Source organism: Procambarus clarkii, chromosome 79, assembly GCF_040958095.1.
Source record: "Procambarus clarkii isolate CNS0578487 chromosome 79, FALCON_Pclarkii_2.0, whole genome shotgun sequence".
In the NCBI taxonomy this organism is placed as follows: domain Eukaryota; kingdom Metazoa; phylum Arthropoda; class Malacostraca; order Decapoda; family Cambaridae; genus Procambarus; species Procambarus clarkii.
The window spans coordinates 17,722,282-17,743,875 of NC_091228.1; the positions used below are offsets into that span (position 1 = coordinate 17,722,282).

The following is a 21,594-nucleotide window of genomic DNA, read 5'->3' on the forward strand; positions in this document are numbered from 1 at the left end:
CCAAACAAACCTCTAAAAGCTGAACCACCGGGACGTGTCCACTCACGGGGGCCAAGCGGAGAGTACCACCAAACAGAAAATATATATGTACCCCGTGAACAACAAAGGGGAGACCACAGAGGCAGACTCCCCCACCAGGCAAAAACAAAAACAAAAGAAATACCCCTGCAAGAGGACAATGTACCCAGGTGAAACAGAGCCGGCCAGGGTTATTGGTGAAAACTAGCTGTGCAGTACCCCGTGCCCCTACCAGTGATAAAAACTACCACTTACCCAGAGACAAACCAGGGCAACAAAATCCCAGCTGACTCCAAGGGCGGCCAAGTATCGAGCAGTAAAGGACACAGCGGAGGTAGATCCCAAGGTGACTTGTGGAAGGTGTGGCCCCAAGCTCTAAGGGCAGTACTTACAGGGCACCTAGGGATGAGAGCCCTGGGCGCATGCAGCCCGAGTACCGTGGAATCTCTCTCCTGGCTCACACACCACCTGTAGAGACAGCCCACACTACAAGGCTGTGGTGTGGGCCACAACTGAAACAAAACCGGAGCCAGAGGCACCCGACCAGCCAGTAATTACATCAGCCAAGAACTGACGGTTGGATCATCAGCGCAGAGGGCCTGGCACCCCCCTCCCCCCAAGGATGGGGGATTGCACAGACGGCAGTGCAGCGATGAGATGACGTCATGATAGTTTGATAATTTTGTTTGGGGAGTTCTGTCCAGTCGTTCGGCTTTCAGAAGCAATATTTTCACCAGAATAGGGGTTTGTTTTGGGGCGCCTGCCTTTCTGGGTACCTATCCCGGTCAATGGCAGACATAGAATGCACCCAACCACAGGGGAGTTCTATGGGCCATTGCACCTCGTGCCTCTATGAGGGGGCAAGGTTCTAGCTCGTGGTCCCCAGTAGGCAAGAACTCCAAGCACATTGACTGATGCCAGAAAGTTATACATATCCATTCAGCCTGGATAGCTCTGGGAAGCCGACGGGGCTACCGCCCAGAAAACCAGCATTGAATGTAATGAAACGTCATTTTCTGGGTGAGACCCGGAGGCTTCCTGGAGCTGATATTGCTAATGTCAGAATTTGGCATCAGTCATGTGTATGGAGTTCTTTAGGCCTACTGGGAACCATAGACCTGAAACTGGCCCCCCTCAGAGAGGCACAAGGAGCAATGGCCAACAGAAACCCTCATGTGGTTGGAAGAATTCTATGTCTGCCATCTACCGGGTAAGGCACCCAGGATGGTAAGCATCCCAAAACAAACCCCTATTCTGGCTAAGAAATTGTTACAGAGTGCCGATCTAATGGACAGAACTCCCAAAATAAAAACGAGCTAGTGAGCATGACATCACCACGTTGTTGGCGCCGTCTGCACAGCTTCCCCCTCCCCAGGAGGGCGAAGAGGGGAGCCCTAGACCCCTCGTGCCGGCTACCCAAGACACCAGTTCTGAGGCTGATGCGCTAGGCAAAGGTTGTGTGCTCTTGCTCCAGACTTGGTTTCAGCTCTATGCCTTGTAGCGTGGTGGCTGTCTTATTGGGGGTGTGTGAGCCAGGAGTAATTCTTCAGTACTTGGGCTGCATGCGCCTAATGTTCCCTTCCCTAGGTGCCCGGTAAGTACTGCCCTTGAGGCATGGGGAAACCTTCCACAAGTTCCTTGGGTTCTGCCTCTGCTTGGCCGTTTACTGCTCGGTTTTTGGCCGCCCTTTGTATGCTAAGGTATTCGGCCGTCCTTTGTATGCTAAGGTATTCTGACTCCCTTGTCTGCTTTAGGGTAGTAGGCAGTTTGCACTGGTAAGAGGTGCACTGTACTTCACAGCTTGTTTTCACCAATCATAGCGGCAGATTCTGTTCCACCTGGGTACGCTCTCTTCTTGCAGGGTTTTTCTTTTTTCTTTTTGTTGCTTGCCTGGTGTTCTGTCTGCCTTGGTTCTTGCCCCCCCCCCCCTGTATACTAAGTACTCTTCTCTATTTTGGTGGTATTCCCTGCTTGGTCCCCGTGAGTGTACACGTCCCGGAGGTTCAGTTCTTAGAAAGTTGTTTGGTAGACTTGGGCGACGGTTAGCTGTACCCTGCCTGGGCTACCCGGAGCGTGAGTTCCGTCTCAAGACTCTGGGAATCCCCCACGGGGGTGAATGGGTCTGATGGATGTGACCTCTGAGTCCCCCCCCTCCCCGCCTCGCTTTGTGCGAGTTCGAGGGTTGCTCTATCACCTTGTCTCAGGGTGACTATCACTGTTTTTGCCTCCGTTTGCTGCCTGTTGGGTCTGTGGCACCTTCGACCCAGAGTCTTGCGAGTTTTGTTGCTTGTTTGTGACTCAGTTACCCAGCCCTATGCTGACTATAGGGGCGTAGGCAGCACAAGCGTTGCATGATGGGTTTAGGTGGTTGTAACGCGCTAGGTTGTTTGCGCCCCCGGAATCCCCGAGGCTGACCCGTTTTGGTGGTTGTGACCGGGGCTTGGGGGTGTTGGTCGCTTCGGTTTTGTTTCCGTCCGCGTCTGCTTGTCTTTCCCCTGTTGTGGTTTAGTCTGGTCCCCCCCCCCTTCCTTCCTCCCTTCATCTGGATCCGCACCGTCTGTGGGTTCGGAGTCGGGCGGGGTTTCAATGGTCTCGAGACTCGGGCGATTTCCCCTTCTGGGGTAGTGACGGAGGCATTCAAGCCTATACCTTCAGCCGTGACGTATGGGTCTGCCAGTAGGCTTCCTTCCTTAGAATTTCTCCGGCTGCCCTGCCTTTTTCTTGTGAGCAGGAGCTTTGAAGGAACAGCTCAGCCCCTGGTCCTGCCATGGAGGTTTCCGAGGGTGTTCTGGTGGCTTCGTTGATGGTGACCCACCTGCATGCTTCATCTCAGCGTCGGTGTTAGGTTTTTTGGCTGTCCTTTCTTTTTCTTTTTGTCCCTTCGTAGGTTTGCTGCGTTTTGTTTGCATGGTCTTGTCCTTCTCTTCTGGAGGTTCCGGGCCGTCATCTTGCCACGTACTGTCCCCTTGTCTCGTGCAGCGCTGGCGGAGCCGCTCTGGGTTGCTTCGGTTTTGGCTTTCCCATTGCACCAATTCGCGAGCTGTCTCTGGCATGGTTCACCTCCAGCCTGCTCTTGCGCTGCTTGAGCTGTCCGGGTTCTTGGATTGGGCGCTCTCTTCTCCTGGGTTTGTTGTGGCCCCTTCGGTTCTGGATTGTTTTCTGAGGCTGTTTTCTTGTTGGCGTTGACCTCTGAGAGTCAGGTCGGGGTGCTTCATGCTCTCCTCCGGCAATATGGTTCTGCTCTTTTGGTCCTCGTGATAGGTTTGTTTGCTTGCAGCCGTCTATTTTTTCTGGTGACAACTGACACGGCTGCTTTCTGGGGAGGTCCTAAGGTTGTCGATGCTTGGTTGGTTAGGCTGGGGGGTGCGACATGTATTGTGTTCGGCTGCGGCAGTTCGCCGTTCTTTGTGTGCCACAGCTGCTGTGACCGGGGTCGCACTTTGGGTTGCTCCGGTTTCTCTTTTTCCCTGTTCCAGGGTGCGGTTCTCTCGGGTCATCTACAGGGTGGTTAGGTCCAGCCAGCCTGCTGTCTTCCCCCCCCCCCCCATGCACACGACATTCATAGGTTGGCTACACGTTCCTTCGTTAATGTTCCTCGGTCTTGACAGGCCGGTGTGGCCTTGGGTTGGCATGCAGCTTTTTGTCTCCGCTTTGTGTTGGTGAGTGTGCGACGACCACTTCCCAAGTTAGGTTTCTCTTGTTTTCGTCTTTTGGTAGGTAGCTCCGGGAAGCCGACGAGGCTTCCCCTAGAAAACCAGCATTGAATATGATGAAACGCCATTTTCTGGGTGAGACCCAGAGGCTCACCGGCACCCTCCCTCCCCTCCGGTCAGCTGCTTTTCGCGTGTTTTGATATCCATCCAAAATATCCAGATTTTTATATTTAGTTCCAGGGAGCTGACGGGGATCCTCTCAGAAAGACATATGATAATGAAGATGGTAAAGAGTAATAAGAGACCTGATGGAAAGTGTATCATAAAGAAAAGGTAATTATAAGAAACAACAAGATAAAAATACTTGGGAGTGGATATAAGCTAATGCGAACTGCATAATGTCAGTGGCATATGGGAAGTTAACAAACATATGAAAATTGTCTTAAGAATTTAAACAAGAAAACTTTCAAGTCCTGTACCTTGTGAAGCATGAATGGAAACCTGAGGAAGTAGAGAGACTTGTGACTGTACCAGTACAGTACCAGTATTGTACTGGTCCAGGCTCAGCAATAAGGGCAAATTAAGGGAAATGAACCTCACAACCTTAGAGAAAAGAAGAAACAGAGGGAATATCATAATTACATACAGCATACTGAAGGAAATAGACAAAGTGGACAAGGGCAGCTTAGTTAAATTAAAAGGAGGTAAGGCAAGGGTACAATGATAGACATTCAAAACACAAATGTGTCAGAGATGAAAGGAAGTTCTCGTACCCTGTACAGGTAGTCGATAAGTGGAATGCATTGAAGGAAGAAGTTGTCGATGTCACTTCCATCCACAACTTCAAGAAAAAATATGATGGGGAACTTCAATGTTGAGAGATGTAATTACCATGCCAGTTATAAAAGTCAAGGAGGCTGGTCATAAAGAGCTAGATCTCACTTTCTCGATGTCACTGATAAGTAAGCACTATCCTGTAAACCACAAACACGTAATCACAGGTATGTATTGTATATACTGTACATATATAAAACAAATTCTTTATATTGTACTATATTTAACAATTTTTTAAATTCTTCAACTAGAGTATTTTGATTCCTAATGCCAAACATTGTAACCTAAACTTACCTCACCAGAAACTTCAAAATTGTACACCTGCTCTCTAAACAAAAGAGTCAATACAAAAACATCATGCTTCCTGGTGCTCTGACGTAACAGGAAATGTCCAGATGTAGCATTTGGAGAACTGAGAATACGGTCCTGGGCCAAATAACGATCAATACTTCCATGGTAATAGTTCTTTAACTGATATCGAGCAACAGGGGCACGGTGATGCACTGAAAACAAAATGATTTCATACAATGGCGTAAAGTATAGTTTCTTTCCATTATATAATACTCAATTGTTCAGTCAAATATAGAACACATTACGTAATGAAATACTCTTTTCTAGGAAGGACCTGGGTATCTTCCCTAGCTTGTGTCACTGTCATTGTTTGAACATGGTAAATATGCCAGATTCTAGGGTGACAGCTCACCAAACAAACAGAAACCCCAGAAACAATTTACGTGTGTAAACTTGTTGTGGTGTTGAAGTGTTTTGATACTGCCAGTGGTGAGCGCAGTAATTGCTAAGAGTCTTCACAAAGTATTCAGTTAGTTCACTTTTGTTCATGCCCTGTCAAGTGGGTAAAGACTATTGTCTCTTTCACACCTGTCAGTGAGAACGGGTTCCTGCTGCGAGGATGTATTCTGACAGTTGTTGAGGTGACACTCTTGAGTAACGCAACAAACGTGGGGTCACGGTGTATTAGTAAGTAAGTTGTTGAATAAACCTATTTTTATTAAGCCATGTGCCGTTGATCTCATTCCTCATTTTGAAGTACTGCCCCCATTATTCATCTAATTTGCTACTTAACATTGTCATTAATTTGAGTTGGCTCGGGATCAAGCCCATTATCCTCAAACACTGACTGCAAAATTCGGTGTGTGGACCCATTCGCTACCTGCTAGAGTTGGTGCAAGCAAGTTGCAGAGCGAACGACCTAAGTGTGGAAGGACCAGTATTGCCTGTGCAGTGGAAAACTATCCTGGCCTTCATCTCTACCTGGAATACCTGGACCTTGGCATCTTGCTCATGCCTCCGGAGTGTATTTAATAGTTGTCGCATGGATGTCGTGATTAGTGCAAAGTGACCTCTTACAGCGTGGTGTTGGTGTTGGTGCAGTGGCATGCAATTGCAGGGGTCACCCAGGCCAAGACAAACATTCGAATCCACACTTAAAAAATCAGTAATCTCACACCTGGCGCCCAGCACAGTGCTAAAAGTTGTGTGTGAAACCTGGGAACCCTCACATCTGCCGCCCGACGTGAGGCCCAATTTGTGTGAGAAAAGGGGAACCCTGAGAGGTGGAAATTGCTCATCACCAAATAATTCTCTGAAATATCAATATAATCCCTCAATGTCAGCATTTCCACCATCACCATGTGGCATCCCAGATTACCTGAGAGTTGAGGATACAGCATACATACATACATACATACACACATATATACACACACACACACACACACTCCTTTTACACTACTGACTACGGAGCCAGAGGAGGCAGAAGTCACACTGCAGCAAGCTCCTGGAAATATCGAATTACCTAAGTATTGGGCACAGGTTGAGGGCTACAGTGGTGTCCCAGGTTACATAAAGGTTCAGGGAAGTGTAAAAGCAAATAAAATTCAATAAACAAGTAAAAGTGAGTGAAAATAGCCGAGTGGAAAAGTTTGTTTTGGTCTAGAACAAGAAACAAAGATGGCCGCCGCCACCACCCCCACTGAGAATGTAAACACACCAACAGATGATGGTTTCAAAGGATTCTCACCACAAGATATAAGGAAAGGAGGTGTTCTTGGCAGGTTAGAGTTAATTGAGGATATGCAAAAGAAGTATGAAGAAAAAGTGCTTAAATTGGAAGAGGACAATGGAGCTCTTTGGAGTGAGCTTTGCACTCTAAAAGGGAATATTCTTCAGCAAGGTAAGATTATTACTGCATTAACAGACAAGGTAACAAATCAGGAGGAGCAAATCAAGGAACTAGTGAAAGAAAATGAGGCATGGAAAGTGAAGTGTGGTGACTTTGAAGAAATAAACAAGAAAATAGACTCATATGGTGAACAACTCCAAGCAAGCCTAAGGGCTAACATAGAGTTAGGTAAGGATCTCCAACTGGAAACTTCACTGACAACTCACATAGAGGAAGTGAATAAAGAACTAGAAAAGTATAAAGAAGAAATAAAAGCGACATATGCTCAAGTTGTAAAAGAGAAAGAGACTATCAAAGAAGTGTGTTCGGAAGTCAAAACCAGAAATGACCAACAAGAAGCAGAAATTAGGCAAGCAATTAGGAAAGAACTGGTTACCAACAGTAAACTGGTACAAAACACTGCAGACAGAACAAAGTCCATAATCATTTTTGGATGTTTAGAGAAGGAAATTTCATCTAGGGTGGACCGAGCGGCAGAAGAGATGAAAATCATAGAGAAAATAGTAGGTTTAGGAGAAGGCTCAAAGGAAAATGTCAGTGATTTTAGAAGAATAGGAAAATATGAGAAAGAAAAGAACCGCCCCTTAAGGGTGACGTTTAATGGAGTGAAAAACATGATGGAAGTGCTAAGAAATGCCAGGAAACTGCAGAGTGATGAGGTTGGCAAATTTTGGTCAATAAGACAAGACCTCTCCAAGGAAGACAGAGAAAAGCTAAAAATGAACCTAATTGAGGCAAAACGTCTAAATGGGGATAGAAATGAAGAAGACAGAAATTCTTTTTTTTACAAAGTGACAGGGACTGGAAAGCTTGTGAAATGGTACATAAAAACAAAGCAACAAGATCAGTAGTGGAAGGGGGAGTAAAGAGCAAAGGAAAAGGGAACATGTTCCTGAAAATTGTATATACCAACATAGATGGAGTGAGGTCAAAAACTTTGGAGTTGCAAGATATAATCCAGCTTAGGGTCCCAGATATTGTTGCATTATCAGAGACGAAACTTGAAGGAAATATAATAAATGAAGTCATATTCCCAAGAGGCTACTCAGTTTGGAGACGTGACAGGAAAACTAGGAAGGGAGGAGGAGTGGCTGTACTGGTGAAAAAACACCTGAAGGTAAAAGAGTTAATATTTGAAAACCCTCGAGATATTGACATAATGGCATTGCAGGTCTGGAATCAGGATGATAAGCTGATAATTGTAAATACCTACAGCCCACCAGCAAGCAACACATGGACAAAGGAAGAACTGGATGACAAACGAGAGGGCCTCATAATGGTCATGAGAGATATTATTGTACAAGCAGATAAAGATAAATCACGACTGTTGATACTGGGGGACTTCAACTTTAGAGCAATAGACTGGGAGGCCTATGAAGCAAGAACGGAGGACTTTTGGACATGCAGATTTGTGAACCTCATTCTGGAGACATTCTTGTATCAACACATAAAGCAAGCCACAAGAATGAGGGAAGGAGATATACCGTCAGTACTGGATCTAGTATTCACCAGGAAAGAAGAAGAGATTTTTGACATCCAGTACCTTCCTCCCTTGGGAAAGAGTGATCACGTCCTGTTAGACATTAAATATGCTTTAAGATATCATCTAGAAGAAAATGGGGACATTGAAACAGTTGATAAACTCGATTTAAGGAGAGGCAACTATGGGGAACTTCGATATTTTTTTAATGAGTGTAATTGGACAGAATTGTTGCTAGGCAGGGAAGTAAATGAAATGTATGCCAAATTTTTAAAACTATACGAGGAAGGCACACAAACATTCATACCAAAACAGAGATGCAGGACCAGAAAACAGGATTGGTTCGACAGAAATTGTGAGAGGGCAAGAGACCAAAAGACACAAAAATGGAATCAGTATACGAAGAGGCCAAACCCCCAAACATACCAGCGATACAAAGATGCGAGAAACAACTATACAGCAGTAAGGAGAGAGGCAGAAAGAAATTTTGAAAAAGGGATAGCAGATAAATGTAAAACAGAACCGGGCCTATTCTACAAATTCATAAACAACAAATTGCAGGTAAAGGATAATATCCAGAGGTTGAAAATGGGAAACAGATTCACGGAAAATGAAAAGGAAATGTGTGAAACATTAAATGAAAAGTTCCAAAGTGTGTTTGTACAAAATGAAATCTTCAGAGAACCAGACACAATAAGAATTCCAGAGAACAACATAGAGCGGATAGAGGTGTCTAGAGATGAAGTGGAAAATATGTTAAAGGAGCTCGGGAAGAACAAAGTAGCTGGCCCAGATGGCGTTTCACCATGGGTTCTGAGAGAATGTGCATCTGAGCTCAGCATTCCACTTCACCTGATCTTTCAGGCATCCCTGTGTACAGGAATCGTAGCAGACATGTGGAAACAGGCTAACATAGTTCCAATCTACAAAAGTGGCAGCAGGGAAGACCCCTTCAATTATAGACCTGTATCATTGACAAGTGTAATAGTGAAAGTATTGGAAAAACTAATCAAAACAAAATGGGTAGAACACCTAGAGAGAAATGATATAATATCAGACAGACAGTATGGTTTTCGATCTGGAAGATCCTGTGTATCGAATTTACTCAGTTTCAATGATCGAGCCACAGAGATATTACAGGAGAGAGATGGTTGGGTTGACTGCATCTATCTGGACCTAAAAAAGGCTTTCGACAGAGTTCCACATAAGAGGTTGTTCTGGAAACTGGAAAATATTGGAGGGGTGACAGGTAAGCTTCTATCATGGATGAAAAATTTTCTGACTGATAGAAAAATGAGGGCAGTAATCAGAGGCAATGTATCGGAATGGAGAGATGTCACAAGTGGAGTACCACAGGGTTCAGTTCTTGCACCAGTGATGTTTATTGTCTACATAAATGATCTACCAGTTGGTATACAGAATTATATGAACATGTTTGCTGATGACGCTAAGATAATAGGAAGGATAAGAAATTTAGATGATTGGCATGCCCTTCAAGAAGACCTGGACAAAATAAGTAGATGGAGCACCACTTGGCAAATGGAATTTAATGTTAATAAATGTCATGTTATGGAATGTGGAATAGGAGAACATAGACCCCACACAACCTATATATTATGTGAGAAATCTTTAAAGAATTCTGATAAAGAAAGAGATCTAGGGGTGGTTCTAGATAGAAAACTATCACCTGAGGACCACATAAACAATATTGTGCAAGGAGCCTATGCTATGCTTTCTAACTTCAGAATTGCATTTAAATACATGGATGGCGATATACTAAAGAAGTTGTTCATGACTTTTGTTAGGCCAAAGCTAGAATATGCAGCTGTTGTGAGGTGCCCATATCTTAAGAAGCACATCAACAAACTGGAAAAGGTGCAAAGACATGCTACTAAGTGGCTCCCAGAACTGAAGGGTAAGAGCTACGAGGAGAGGTTAGAAGCATTAAACATGCCAAAACTAGAAGACAGAAGAAAAAGAGGTGATATGATCACTACATACAAAATAGTAACAGGAATTGATAAAATCGACAGGGAAGATTTCCTGAGACCTGGCACTTCAAGAACAAGAGGTCATAGATTTAAACTAGCTAAACACAGATGCCGAAGAAATATAAGAAAATTCACCTTCACAAATAGAGTGGTAGATGGTTGGAACAAGTTAAGTGAGAAGGTGGTGGAGGCCAAGACCGTCAGTAGTTTCAAAGCGTTATATGACAAAGAGTGCTGGGAAGACGGGACACCACGAGCGTAGCTCTCATCCTGTAACTACACTTAGGTAATTACACACACACACACAAACACACACACATGTAAATGTACACATGAAATGTAAATTTGTAGACCTCATCCTGGAAACATTCTTGTATCAACATGTTAAACAAGCTACGAGGATGAGGGAAGGGGACGTTCCCTCCATGCTAGATTTGATATTTACCAGGAAGGAGGAAGAGATATTTGACATTCAGTACCTTCCTCCCTTGGGTAAAAGTGACCATGTCTTTTTGGGAATAAAGTATGCAATGCGTTATAAGCTGGAAGAAAATAAGGAGGTTGAAGCAGTTGAAAAACCAGACTTCAGGAGAGGACATTATGGTGACCTTAGAAATTTTTTTAGTGAGTATAATTGGACAGACTTGATGCTAGGCAAGGAAGTGAATGAGATGTATGGCAAGTTTTGTGAAATATATGATAAAGGCACAAAAAAATTTATACCAAAACAGAGATGCAGAACTAGGAAACAGGATTGGTTCAATAGAAATTGCGAGAGGGCTAGAGACCGAAAGACACAAAAATGGAATCAATACAGGAAGAGGCCGAACCCCCAAACATACCAGCGATACAAAGATGCGAGAAACAACTACACGGCAGTGAGGAGAGAGGCAGAAAGAAATTTTGAAAAAGGGATTGCGGACAAATGTAAAACAGAACCAGGTCTATTCTATAAATTCATAAACAACAAATTGCAGGTAAAGGATAATATTCAGAGGTTGAAAATGGGAAATAGATTCACGGAAGATGAAAAGGAAATGTGTGAAACACTAAACGAAAAGTTCCAAAGTGTGTTTGTACAAAATGAAATCTTTAGGGAACCAGATACAATAAGAATTCCAGAGAACAACATAGAACACATAGAGGTGTCTAGAGACGAAGTGGAAAAAATGCTCAAGGAGCTCGGTAAGAACAAAGCAGCTGGCCCAGATGGCGTTTCACCATGGGTTCTGAGAGAATGTGCATCTGAGCTCAGCATTCCACTTCACCTGATCTTTCAGGCATCCCTGTGTACAGGAATCGTAGCAGACGGGTGGAAACAGGCTAACATAGTTCCAATCTACAAAAGTGGCAGCAGGGAAGACCCCCTCAATTATAGACCTGTATCATTGACAAGTGTAATAGTGAAAGTATTGGAAAAACTAATCAAAACTAAATGGGTAGAACACCTAGAGAGAAATGATATAATATCAGACAGACAGTATGGTTTTCGATCTGGAAGATCCTGTGTATCGAATTTACTCAGTTTCTATGATCGAGCCACAGAGATATTACAGGAAAGAGATGGTTGGGTTGACTGCATCTATCTGGACCTAAAAAAGGCTTTCGACAGAGTTCCACATAAGAGGTTGTTCTGGAAACTGGAAAATATTGGAGGGGTGACAGGTAAGCTTCTATCATGGATGAAAAATTTTCTGACTGATAGAAAAATGAGGGCAGTAATCAGAGGCAATGTATCAGAATGGAGAAATGTCACAAGTGGAGTACCACAGGGTTCAGTTCTTGCACCAGTGATGTTTATTGTGTACATAAATGATCTACCAGTTGGTATACAGAATTATATGAACATGTTTGCTGATGATGCTAAGATAATAGGAAGGATAAGAAATTTAGATGACTGTCATGCCCTTCAAGAAGACCTGGACAAAATAAGTATATGGAGCACCACTTGGCAAATGGAATTTAATGTTAATAAATGTCATGTTATGGAATGTGGAATAGGAGAACATAGACCCCACACAACCTATATATTATGTGAGAAATCTTTAAAGAATTCTGATAAAGAAAGAGATCTAGGAGTGGTTCTAGATAGAAAACTATCACCTGAGGACCACATAAAGAATATTGTGCAAGGAGCCTATGCTATGCTTTCTAACTTCAGAATTGCATTTAAATACATGGATGGCGATATACTAAAGAAATTGTTCATGACTTTTGTTAGGCCAAAGCTAGAATATGCAGCTGTTGTGTGGTGCCCATATCTTAAGAAGCACATCAACAAACTGGAAAAGGTGCAAAGACATGCTACTAAGTGGCTCCCAGAACTGAAGGGCAAGAGCTACGAGGAGAGGTTAGAAGCATTAAATATGCCAAAACTAGAAGACAGAAGAAAAAGAGGTGATATGATCACTACATACAAAATAGTTACAGGAATTGATAAAATCGACAGGGAAGACTTCCTGAGACCTGGAATTTCAAGAACAAGAGGTCATAGATTTAAACTAGCTAAACACAGATGCCGAAGAAATATAAGAAAATTCACCTTCGCAAATAGAGTGGTAGACGGTTGGAACAAGTTAAGTGAGAAGGTGGTGGAGGCCAAGACCGTCAGTAGTTTCAAAGCGTTATATGACAAAGAGTGCTGGGAAGACGGGACACCACGAGCGTAGCTCTCATCCTGTAACTACACTTAGGTAATTACACTTAGGTAATTACATATATATATATATATATATGTCGTACCTAGTAGCCAGAACGTACTTCTCAGCCTACTATGCAAGGCCCGATTTGCCTAATATGCCAAGTTTTCCTAAATTAATATATTTTATCAAATTTTTTTCTTATGAAATGATAAAGCTACCCATTTCATTATGTATGAGGTCAATTTTTTTTTATTGGAGATAAAATTAACGTAGATATATGACCGAACCTAACCAACCCTACCTAACCTAACCTAACCTATCTTTATAGGTTAGGTTCGGTTAGGTAGCCGAAAAAGTTGCGTTAGGTTAGGTTAGGTTAGGTAGGTTAGGTAGGTAGTCGAAAAAACATTAATTCATGAAAACTTGGCTTATTAAGCAAATCGGGCCTTGCATAGTAGGCTGAGAAGTGCGTTCTGGCTACTAGGTACGACATATATATATATATATATATATATATATATATATATATATATATATATATGTCGTACCTAGTAGCCAGAACGCACTTCTCGGCCTACTATACATGGCTCGATTTGCCTAATAAGCCAAGTTTTCCTGAATTAATAAATTTTCTCTAATTTTTTTCTTATGAAATGATAAAGCGACCCATTTCATTATGTATGAGGTCAATTTTTTTTATTGGAGTTAAAATTAACGTAGATATATGACCGAACCTAACCAACCCTACCTAACCTAACCTAACCTATCTTTATAGGTTAGGTTAGGTTAGGTAGCCGAAAAAGTTAGGTTAGGTTAGGTTAGGTAGGTTAGGTCGTCGAAAAACAATTATTTCATGAAAACTTGGCTTATTAGGCAAATCGGGCCTTGCATAGTAGTCCGAGAAGTGCGTTCTGGCTACTAGGTACGACATATATATATATATATATATATATATTAATTAATTATGCATTTGTTCACTTTTATCAGTGTTGAGACTAGACACAAAGATTATGTTTTGCCTGAAAGCTTAACCCTTAGGATGCTAACAATGCTAATATGCACTTTTCAGTGGTTAAAACAGACTGTGCTAACCATGTTATTAAATAATGGCTTAGTGACAATGAGTAGAAATTAGTTCTGTTTGTGAATTCTTGAAACCTACCAGAGCAGATGTCTGCTATTATAAAAACTCAGGAGAATGGAAGACAGTTGTATTCAATTGATTAGTTTTAAAGTATAATTTATTTCAGCAGTATAATTTATTTCAGCAGGAAATAGGTTAAATCATATTTATGAAGTCTCATCTCCACATCATTGTCAGTACTTCAAACTTTACGCAACCATTTAGTAGTTAACAAACCTAATAGACTGTAGCATTCTTTTTGACCCATTTTCTTGGCAAGGTCAACTGGAGTTTCCATATTAGCATTACGAGGGCATGATGGAGCACCAAGAGCCAGCAGCACCTTTATACACTCAACACTGCCGTGTTCAGCAGCTTCATGCAAGGCAACAGCACCTGGTGGCAGTCAAATCAATGCAGGCGATGAGTCACAATAACGTGGCTGAAGTATGTTGACCAGACCACACACTACAAGTTGAAGGGACGACGACGTTTCGGTCCGTCCTGGACCATTCTCAAGTCGACTGAGACAATCGACTTGAGAATGGTCCAGGACGGACCGAAACGTCGTCGTCCCTTTAACTTCTAGTGTGAGGTCTGGTCAACAGTCAAATCAATCTTAATGCTCTCATAACATTTACAAATTTTGTCACTGAAAACTTACATATGTTAGCAAGTGACAATTTTAATAAATGGTCTGTTTTCAGCATTACAATTACAAAGTGAAGTATGTTTCTGATTTAAAGGCAATACAGTACAGAGCACCACTTGGTTTCCGAACCCCTTGGGGACGAGACCCGTCGGTTAACTTGTAAGTTCGTAAACGAGAAATAAATTTAAAAAATATACTAGAAATGTACAAAAAAAAAATACGAAAAATGTATGGAAAAAACTCTAGGGAAAAAAATCGACAGGTTTATAGCGTAAATGCGACCTAGTTTTGTTTGTACTCACCAATAAGTGAAGTCCTGATCCGCTTTATAAAAGTCCTTAATTGTTTCTAGCTGATTATTAAGACATCTGGCAAACATCCTCTAGATGTTTCCTGCCAGCCTGCTGGAACATTCTGCCAGCCTGCCAGCCTGCCTGCCAGCCTGCCTGCCAGCCTGCCTGCCTGCCAGCCAATCTGCCAGCCAGCCTGCCTCACTCTCTGCCTGCCATCCTGCTAACGGGTCAGTGTGTTAAGCTTAAAATTCGGGAGTGAGCCGGTCTCTCCCCCACCACTGACACCCTCCCCCCCTACATCCCATACTCTCTCTTAAAGGTCATGCGGTTCAACCACATGACTATCCCTGCCTCCCTGCTTGCCAGCCAGCCTGCCTCCCTCTCCGCCAGCCATCCAGCCTGCCATCCAGCCTGCCTCCCTCTGTCTGCCATCCAGCCTGCCTCCCTCTGCCTGCCATCCAGCCTGCCTCCCTCTCTGCCTGCCATCCAGCCTGCCTCCCTCTCTGCCTGCCATCCACCCTGCCTCCCTCTCTGCCTGCCATCCACCCTGCCTCCCTCTCTGCCTGCCATCCACCCTGCCTCCCTCTCTGCCTGCCATCCACCCTGCCTCCCTCTCTGCCTGCCATCCACCCTGCCTCCCTCTCTGCCTGCCATCCACCCTGCCTCCCTCTCTGCCTATCATCCAGCCTGCCTCCCTCTCTGCCTGCCATCCAGCCTGCCTCCCTCTCTGCCTATCATCCAGCCTGCCTGCCTGTCTACCTGCCTGCCTGCCTGCCAGCCTGCCAAAAATATACGATGATGTACATTTAAGAAACAAATCTGGGTCACAGGTTTGTCGAGTATGGTTAGGCTTACAGAGTCAGCTGGTCCGCCCCCCCCCCCCACCACCGACACCCCCCTCCAACCCATACACACACATTCAGTACCTTCCTCCCTTGGGTAAAAGTGACCATGTCTTTTTGGGAATAAAGTATGCAATGCGTTATAATCTGGAAGAAAATATGATAGTTGATGAAATTGAAAAACCTGACTTTAGGAGAGGACATTATGGCCACCTTAGAAAAATTTTTAGTGAGTATAATTGGACAGACTTGTTGCTAGGCAAGGAAGTGAATGAGATGTATGTCAAGTTTTGTGAAATATATGATAAAGGCACAACAAAATTTATACCAAAACAGAGATGCAGAACTAGGAAACAGGATTGGTTCAACTGAAATTGCGAGAGGGCTAGAGACCAAAAGACACAAAAATGGAATCAATACAGGAAGAGGCCAAACCCCCAAACATACCAGCGACACAAAGATGCGAGAAACAACTACACAGTGATTAGAGAGGCAGAAAGAAATTTTGAAAAAGGGATTGCAGACAAATGTAAAACAGAACCAGGTCTATTCTATAAATTCATAAAACAACAAATTGCAGGTAAAGGATAATATTCAGAGGTTGAAATTGGGAAATAGATTCACAGAAAATTAAATGGAAATGTGTGAAACATTAAACGAAAAGTTCCAAAGTGTGTTTGTACAAAATGAAATCTTCAGGGAACCAGATACAATAAGAATTCCAGAGAACAACATAGAGCACATAGAGGTGTCTAGAGACGAAGTGGAAAAAATGCTCAAGGAGCTAAATAAGAACAGAGCAGTTGGTCCAGATGGAGTTTCACCATGGGTTCTGAGAGAATGTGCACCTGAGCTCAGCATTCCTCTTCAACTGATTTTTCAGGCATCCCTGTTTACAAGAGTTGTAACTGATGTGTGGAAAAAGGCTAAAATAGTTCCAATCTACAAAAGTGGAAGCAGGGAAGACCCCCTTAATTATAGACCGGTATCACTGACAAGTGTAATAGTCAAAATATTGGAAAAAATTATTAAAACTAAATGGGTAGAACACCTGGAGAGAAATGGTATAATATCAGACAGACAGTATGGTTTTCGATCTGGAAGATCCTGTGTATCGAATTTACTCAGTTTCTATGATCGAGCAACAGAGATATTACAGGAAAGAGATGGTTGGGTTGACTGCATCTATCTGGACCTAAAAAAGGCTTTCGACAGAGTTCCACATAAGAGGTTGTTCTGGAAACTGGAAAATATTGGAGGGGTGACAGGTAAGCTTCTAACATGGATGAAAATTTTTCTGACTGATAGAAAAATAAGGGCAGTGATCAGAGGCAATGTATCGGACTGGAGAAATGTCACAAGTGGAGTACCACAGGGTTCAGTTCTTGCACCAGTGATGTTTATTGTCTACATAAATGATCTACCAGTTGGTATACAGAATTATATGAACATGTTTGCTGATGATGCTAAGATAATAGGAAGGATAAGAAACTTAGATGATTGTCATGCCCTTCAAGATGACCTGGACAAAATAAGTATCTGGAGCACCACTTGGCAAATGGAGTTTAATGTTAATAAATGCCATGTTATGGAATGTGGAATAGGAGAACATAGACCCCACACAACCTATATATTATGTGAGAAATCTTTGAAGAATTCTGATAAAGAAAGAGATCTAGGGGTGCTTCTAGATAGAAAACTATCACCTGAGGACCACATAAAGAATATTGTGCGAGGAGCCTATGCCACGCTTTCTAACTTCAGAATTGCTTTTAAATACATGGATGGCGATATACTAAAGAATTTGTTTACAACTTTTGTTAGGCCAAAGCTAGAATATGCACCAGTTGTGTGGTGCCCATATCTTAAGAAGCACATCAACAAACTGGAAAAGGTGCAAAGACATGCTACTAAGTGGCTCCCAGAACTGAAGGACAAGAGCTACGAGGAGAGGTTAGAGGCATTAAATATACCAAAACTAGAAGAAGAAAAAGAGGTGATATGATCACTACATACAAAATAGTAACAGGAATTGATAAAATCGATAGAGAAGATTTCCTGAGACCTGGAACTTTAAGAACATGAGGTCATAGTATAAACTAGCTAAACACAGATGCCAACGAAATATAAGAATATTCACTTTTGCAAACAGAGTGGTAGACGGTTGGAACAAGTTAGGTGAGAAGGTGGTGGAGGCCAAGACCGTCAGTAGTTTCAAAGCATTATATGACAAAGAGTGCTGGGAAGATGGGACACCACGAGCGTAGCTCTCATCCTGTAACTACACTTAGGTAATTACACACACACACACACACACACACACACTGATATGACTGGGGGCTGAGTTTCAGAGTTCTATTGGGGAGTCACACTTCAGCAAGCTCCTGGCAATATTGAATTACCTAAGTATTGGGAACAGGTTGAGGGCTACTGTGGTGTCCCAGGTTACATGAAGGTTCAGGGAAGTGTAAAAGCAAATAAAATACAATAAACAAGTAAAAGTGAGTGAAAATAGCCGAGTGGAAAAGTTTGTTTTGGTTATAGAACAAAAACAAAGATGGCTGCTGCCACCACCCCCACTGAGAATGTAGACACACCAACAGATGATGGTTTCAAAGGATTCTCATCACAAGATATAAGGAAAGGAGGTGTTTTTGGCAGGTTAGAGATAATTGAGGATATGCAAAAGAAGTATGAAGAAAAAGTACTTTAATTGGAAGAGGACAATGGAGCTCTTAGGAGTGAGCTTTGCACTCTAAAAGGGAATATTCTTCAGCAAGGTAAGATTATTACTGCATTAACAGACAAGGTAACAAATCAGGAGGAGCAAATCAAGGAACTAGTGAAAGAAAATGAGGCATGGAAAGTGAAGTGTGGTGACTTTGAAGAAATAAACAAGAAAATAGACTCATATGGTGAACAACTCCAAGCGACCCTAAGGGCTAACATAGAGTTAGGTAAGGATCTCCAACTGGAAACTTCACTGACAACTCACATAGAGGAAGTGAATAAAGAACTAGAAAAGTACAGTATAAAGAAGAAATAAAAGCGACATATGCTCAAGTTGTAAAAGAGAAAGAAACTATCAAAGAAGTGTATTCGGAAGTCAAAACCAGAAATGACCAACAAAAAGCAGAAATTAGGCAAGCAATTAAGAAAGAACTGGTTACCAACAGTAAACTAGTACAAAACACTGCAGATAGAACTAAGTCCATAATCATTTTTGGATGTTTAGAGAAGGAAATTTCATCTAGGGTAGACCGAGCAGCAGAAGAGATGAAAATCATAGAGAAAATAGTAGGTTTAGGAGAAGGCACAAAGGAAAATGTCTGTGATTTTAGAAGGATAGGAAAATATGAGAAAGACAAGAACCGCCCCTGAACCCTCAAACCGCTAGGGGCCCAAATGGAATTCACACCCACAGGCGCAACAAAAAAAAAATTCCAAAAAATTCTTTCGTCTTATAGAAGTGTTCATTTTTGTTCCCTGATTACGGAAAAATTAACAAAAAAATCGTAGGTGGCATATTTTAGCCACAATAGGGTAGGGAAGTGTGGCAAAAAAGGGGCGTTGACAGAGCCTTCGCCAGACGAGGTCTGCTCCGCCTGAGCTGTCAGACGGCAGTTGCCACAAATATATTATTACCTAATTATTTCAATGTCTCTGATTGATTTTTTCTTAGTTTTTTTGCAGTAATATTATTCCATACAGTGAATTGTGGTATATTTATATTATAAAATGTGTGAACCATCGCTGTACTCAAAATTATGGTGTGCATATTAGTGATTCAATTATTATGTTCATAAAACAATAAACAAATAGTTTTGCTGTTGTTACACTATATACACAGGTTATATATAAGTATTTGCATGTTTTGTACACCATAACGAACTACTAAGTTGGTCTTGTGAGTCAAAAAGCAACGAGGAGTGACCGCCAAACACCAGCGAGCCACTCCCTCCCTCAACACCACCTCACTCACCCTCATTCACCTCCTACAATACTCTTTCTGTATTTATTCACTATACACAGACGTTATATATACGTATTTACATGTTTTGTTCACCATAACTGTACATCTAAGCTTGTATGGTGAGTAAAGGCCACAAAGACGTAGCTACTCACACAGTCAGCTGATCGGCGGCCGCCCTCAAGGCCAGACGCACTAATATTTGTCCTTCAACAATACAGTATTGTTTGTGGTGTTATTACGCTATATACACATATTATATATAAGTATCTACCTGTTTTATTCACCATACCTGAACAAATAAGCTGGTATGGTGCCCAAAGATCATAGTGGCCATCAGTAAACACCATGCCAAGACGTGCAGACGACGCTCCTCCCTCACCAAAATGGCGGCTCCCAACCTACTCCTCTCGCTGTTATCACACTCTATACACACGTTATATATAAGTATCTACATTTGTGTTCACCATATCGAACCACTAAGCTGGTATGGTGAGTGCAGTCAATAAATAGTGGCCACACACAGTCAGAAGACGACGCCACAACCCTCCCTCGCACAGCCTTACGCCTCCCTCCATGGAGCACAGCGCTAAATATCACCACAATCCTGGTATTATCAGAATCCTGGTCAGTTTTATCACAGTCAGGGGGCTTCAGTAATACTATCACTGCTAAATAATAGCTGTATCATATATATTATGGTATTTGTAGGCGATGCTGTGGTCACAAGCTGAACAGCGGTGCTGTGAGCTCGTGTTGCGTGCGCCAGACTTGGTGGCTTGCTCAATACTGACGCTGTAACACCCAAGAATGTTGGCCTGGATTTTTTTTCTAGGTGGCATCTGGCAACTATCGGTCGTAACTGTACTATAGCTGCCCCTATCCCAGGCGGGGAGTTTAAATTATAGCGCTAGACACGAAATCATATATAAATGATGTGCGCGGTTTCGGTTTTGTCACTGATATCATTTATATATGATATGCGCGGTTTGAGGGTTAAGGGTGACGTTTAATGGAGTGAAAAACATGATGGAAGTGCTAAGAAATGCCAGGAAGTTGCAGAGTGATGAGGTTGGCAAACTTTGGTCAATAAGACAAGACCTCTCCAAGGAAGACAGAGAAAAGCTGAAAATGAACCTAATTGAGGCAAAACGTCTAAATGGAGATAGAAATGAAGAAGACAGAAATTCTTTTTTCTACAAAGTGACAGGGACTGGAAAGCTTGTGAAATGGTACATAAAAACAAAGCAACAAGATCAATAGTGGAAGGGGAAGTAAAGAGCAAAGGAAAAGGGAACATGTTCTTGAAAATTGTATATACCAACATAGATGGAGTGAGGTCAAAAACTTTGGAGTTGCAAGATATAATCCAGCTTAGGGTCCCAGATATTGTCGCATTATCAGAGACGAAACTTGAAGGAAATACAGTGGAACCTCTATTAACGAGTTTAATCCGTTCTGGCACCGAGCTCGTTACCTGGAAAACTCGTCTTTGGAAACAAATTTCCCCATTTAAAATAAAGGAAATAAATTTAATCCGTTCCACTCCCAAAAACATCCATACTTGTATGACTTTTTTTATGTAAATATAATACTGCACATGTAAATATAAATGTTTTGTTGTAGTGTTTTAATATTTACTTTACCTTATGAAGAGTAGATGCTGGCTTGAGGGAGACGATGGAGAGGTGGGAAGGAGGAGAGGGGTTATGGTGTGGAAGGAGAATCCACCTCTGAGTCAGGCGGACTCTCTCTTCTTGGGAATTTCACCCAAATTTCATTTCAAATGTCACACAAGGATGCATTAGACCAGCACCAAATAAAAAACTACTTTGATTACACTCGTTGTGTCAACAATATAATAGTCTTACCACGAAGATACAATACAATGCC

General features: G+C 42.4%; 1 protein-coding gene across 5 annotated transcripts in view; it reads right to left on the reverse strand.

Annotated features, from left to right (window-relative positions):
- Positions 1 to 21,594, reverse strand: part of Shark (SH2 ankyrin repeat kinase) — a 433,095-nt gene that overhangs the window by 250,710 nt on the left and 160,791 nt on the right. For all 5 annotated transcript variants that reach the window (XM_069314561.1, XM_069314558.1, XM_069314563.1 and 2 more), the window contains exons 7-8: positions 14,182 to 14,340; positions 4,800 to 5,008 (exon numbers count right to left, since the gene is read on the reverse strand). In XM_069314561.1, the coding sequence (XP_069170662.1) occupies positions 4,800 to 5,008; positions 14,182 to 14,340 (368 nt within the window). The remainder of the gene's footprint in view (positions 1 to 4,799; positions 5,009 to 14,181; positions 14,341 to 21,594) is intronic.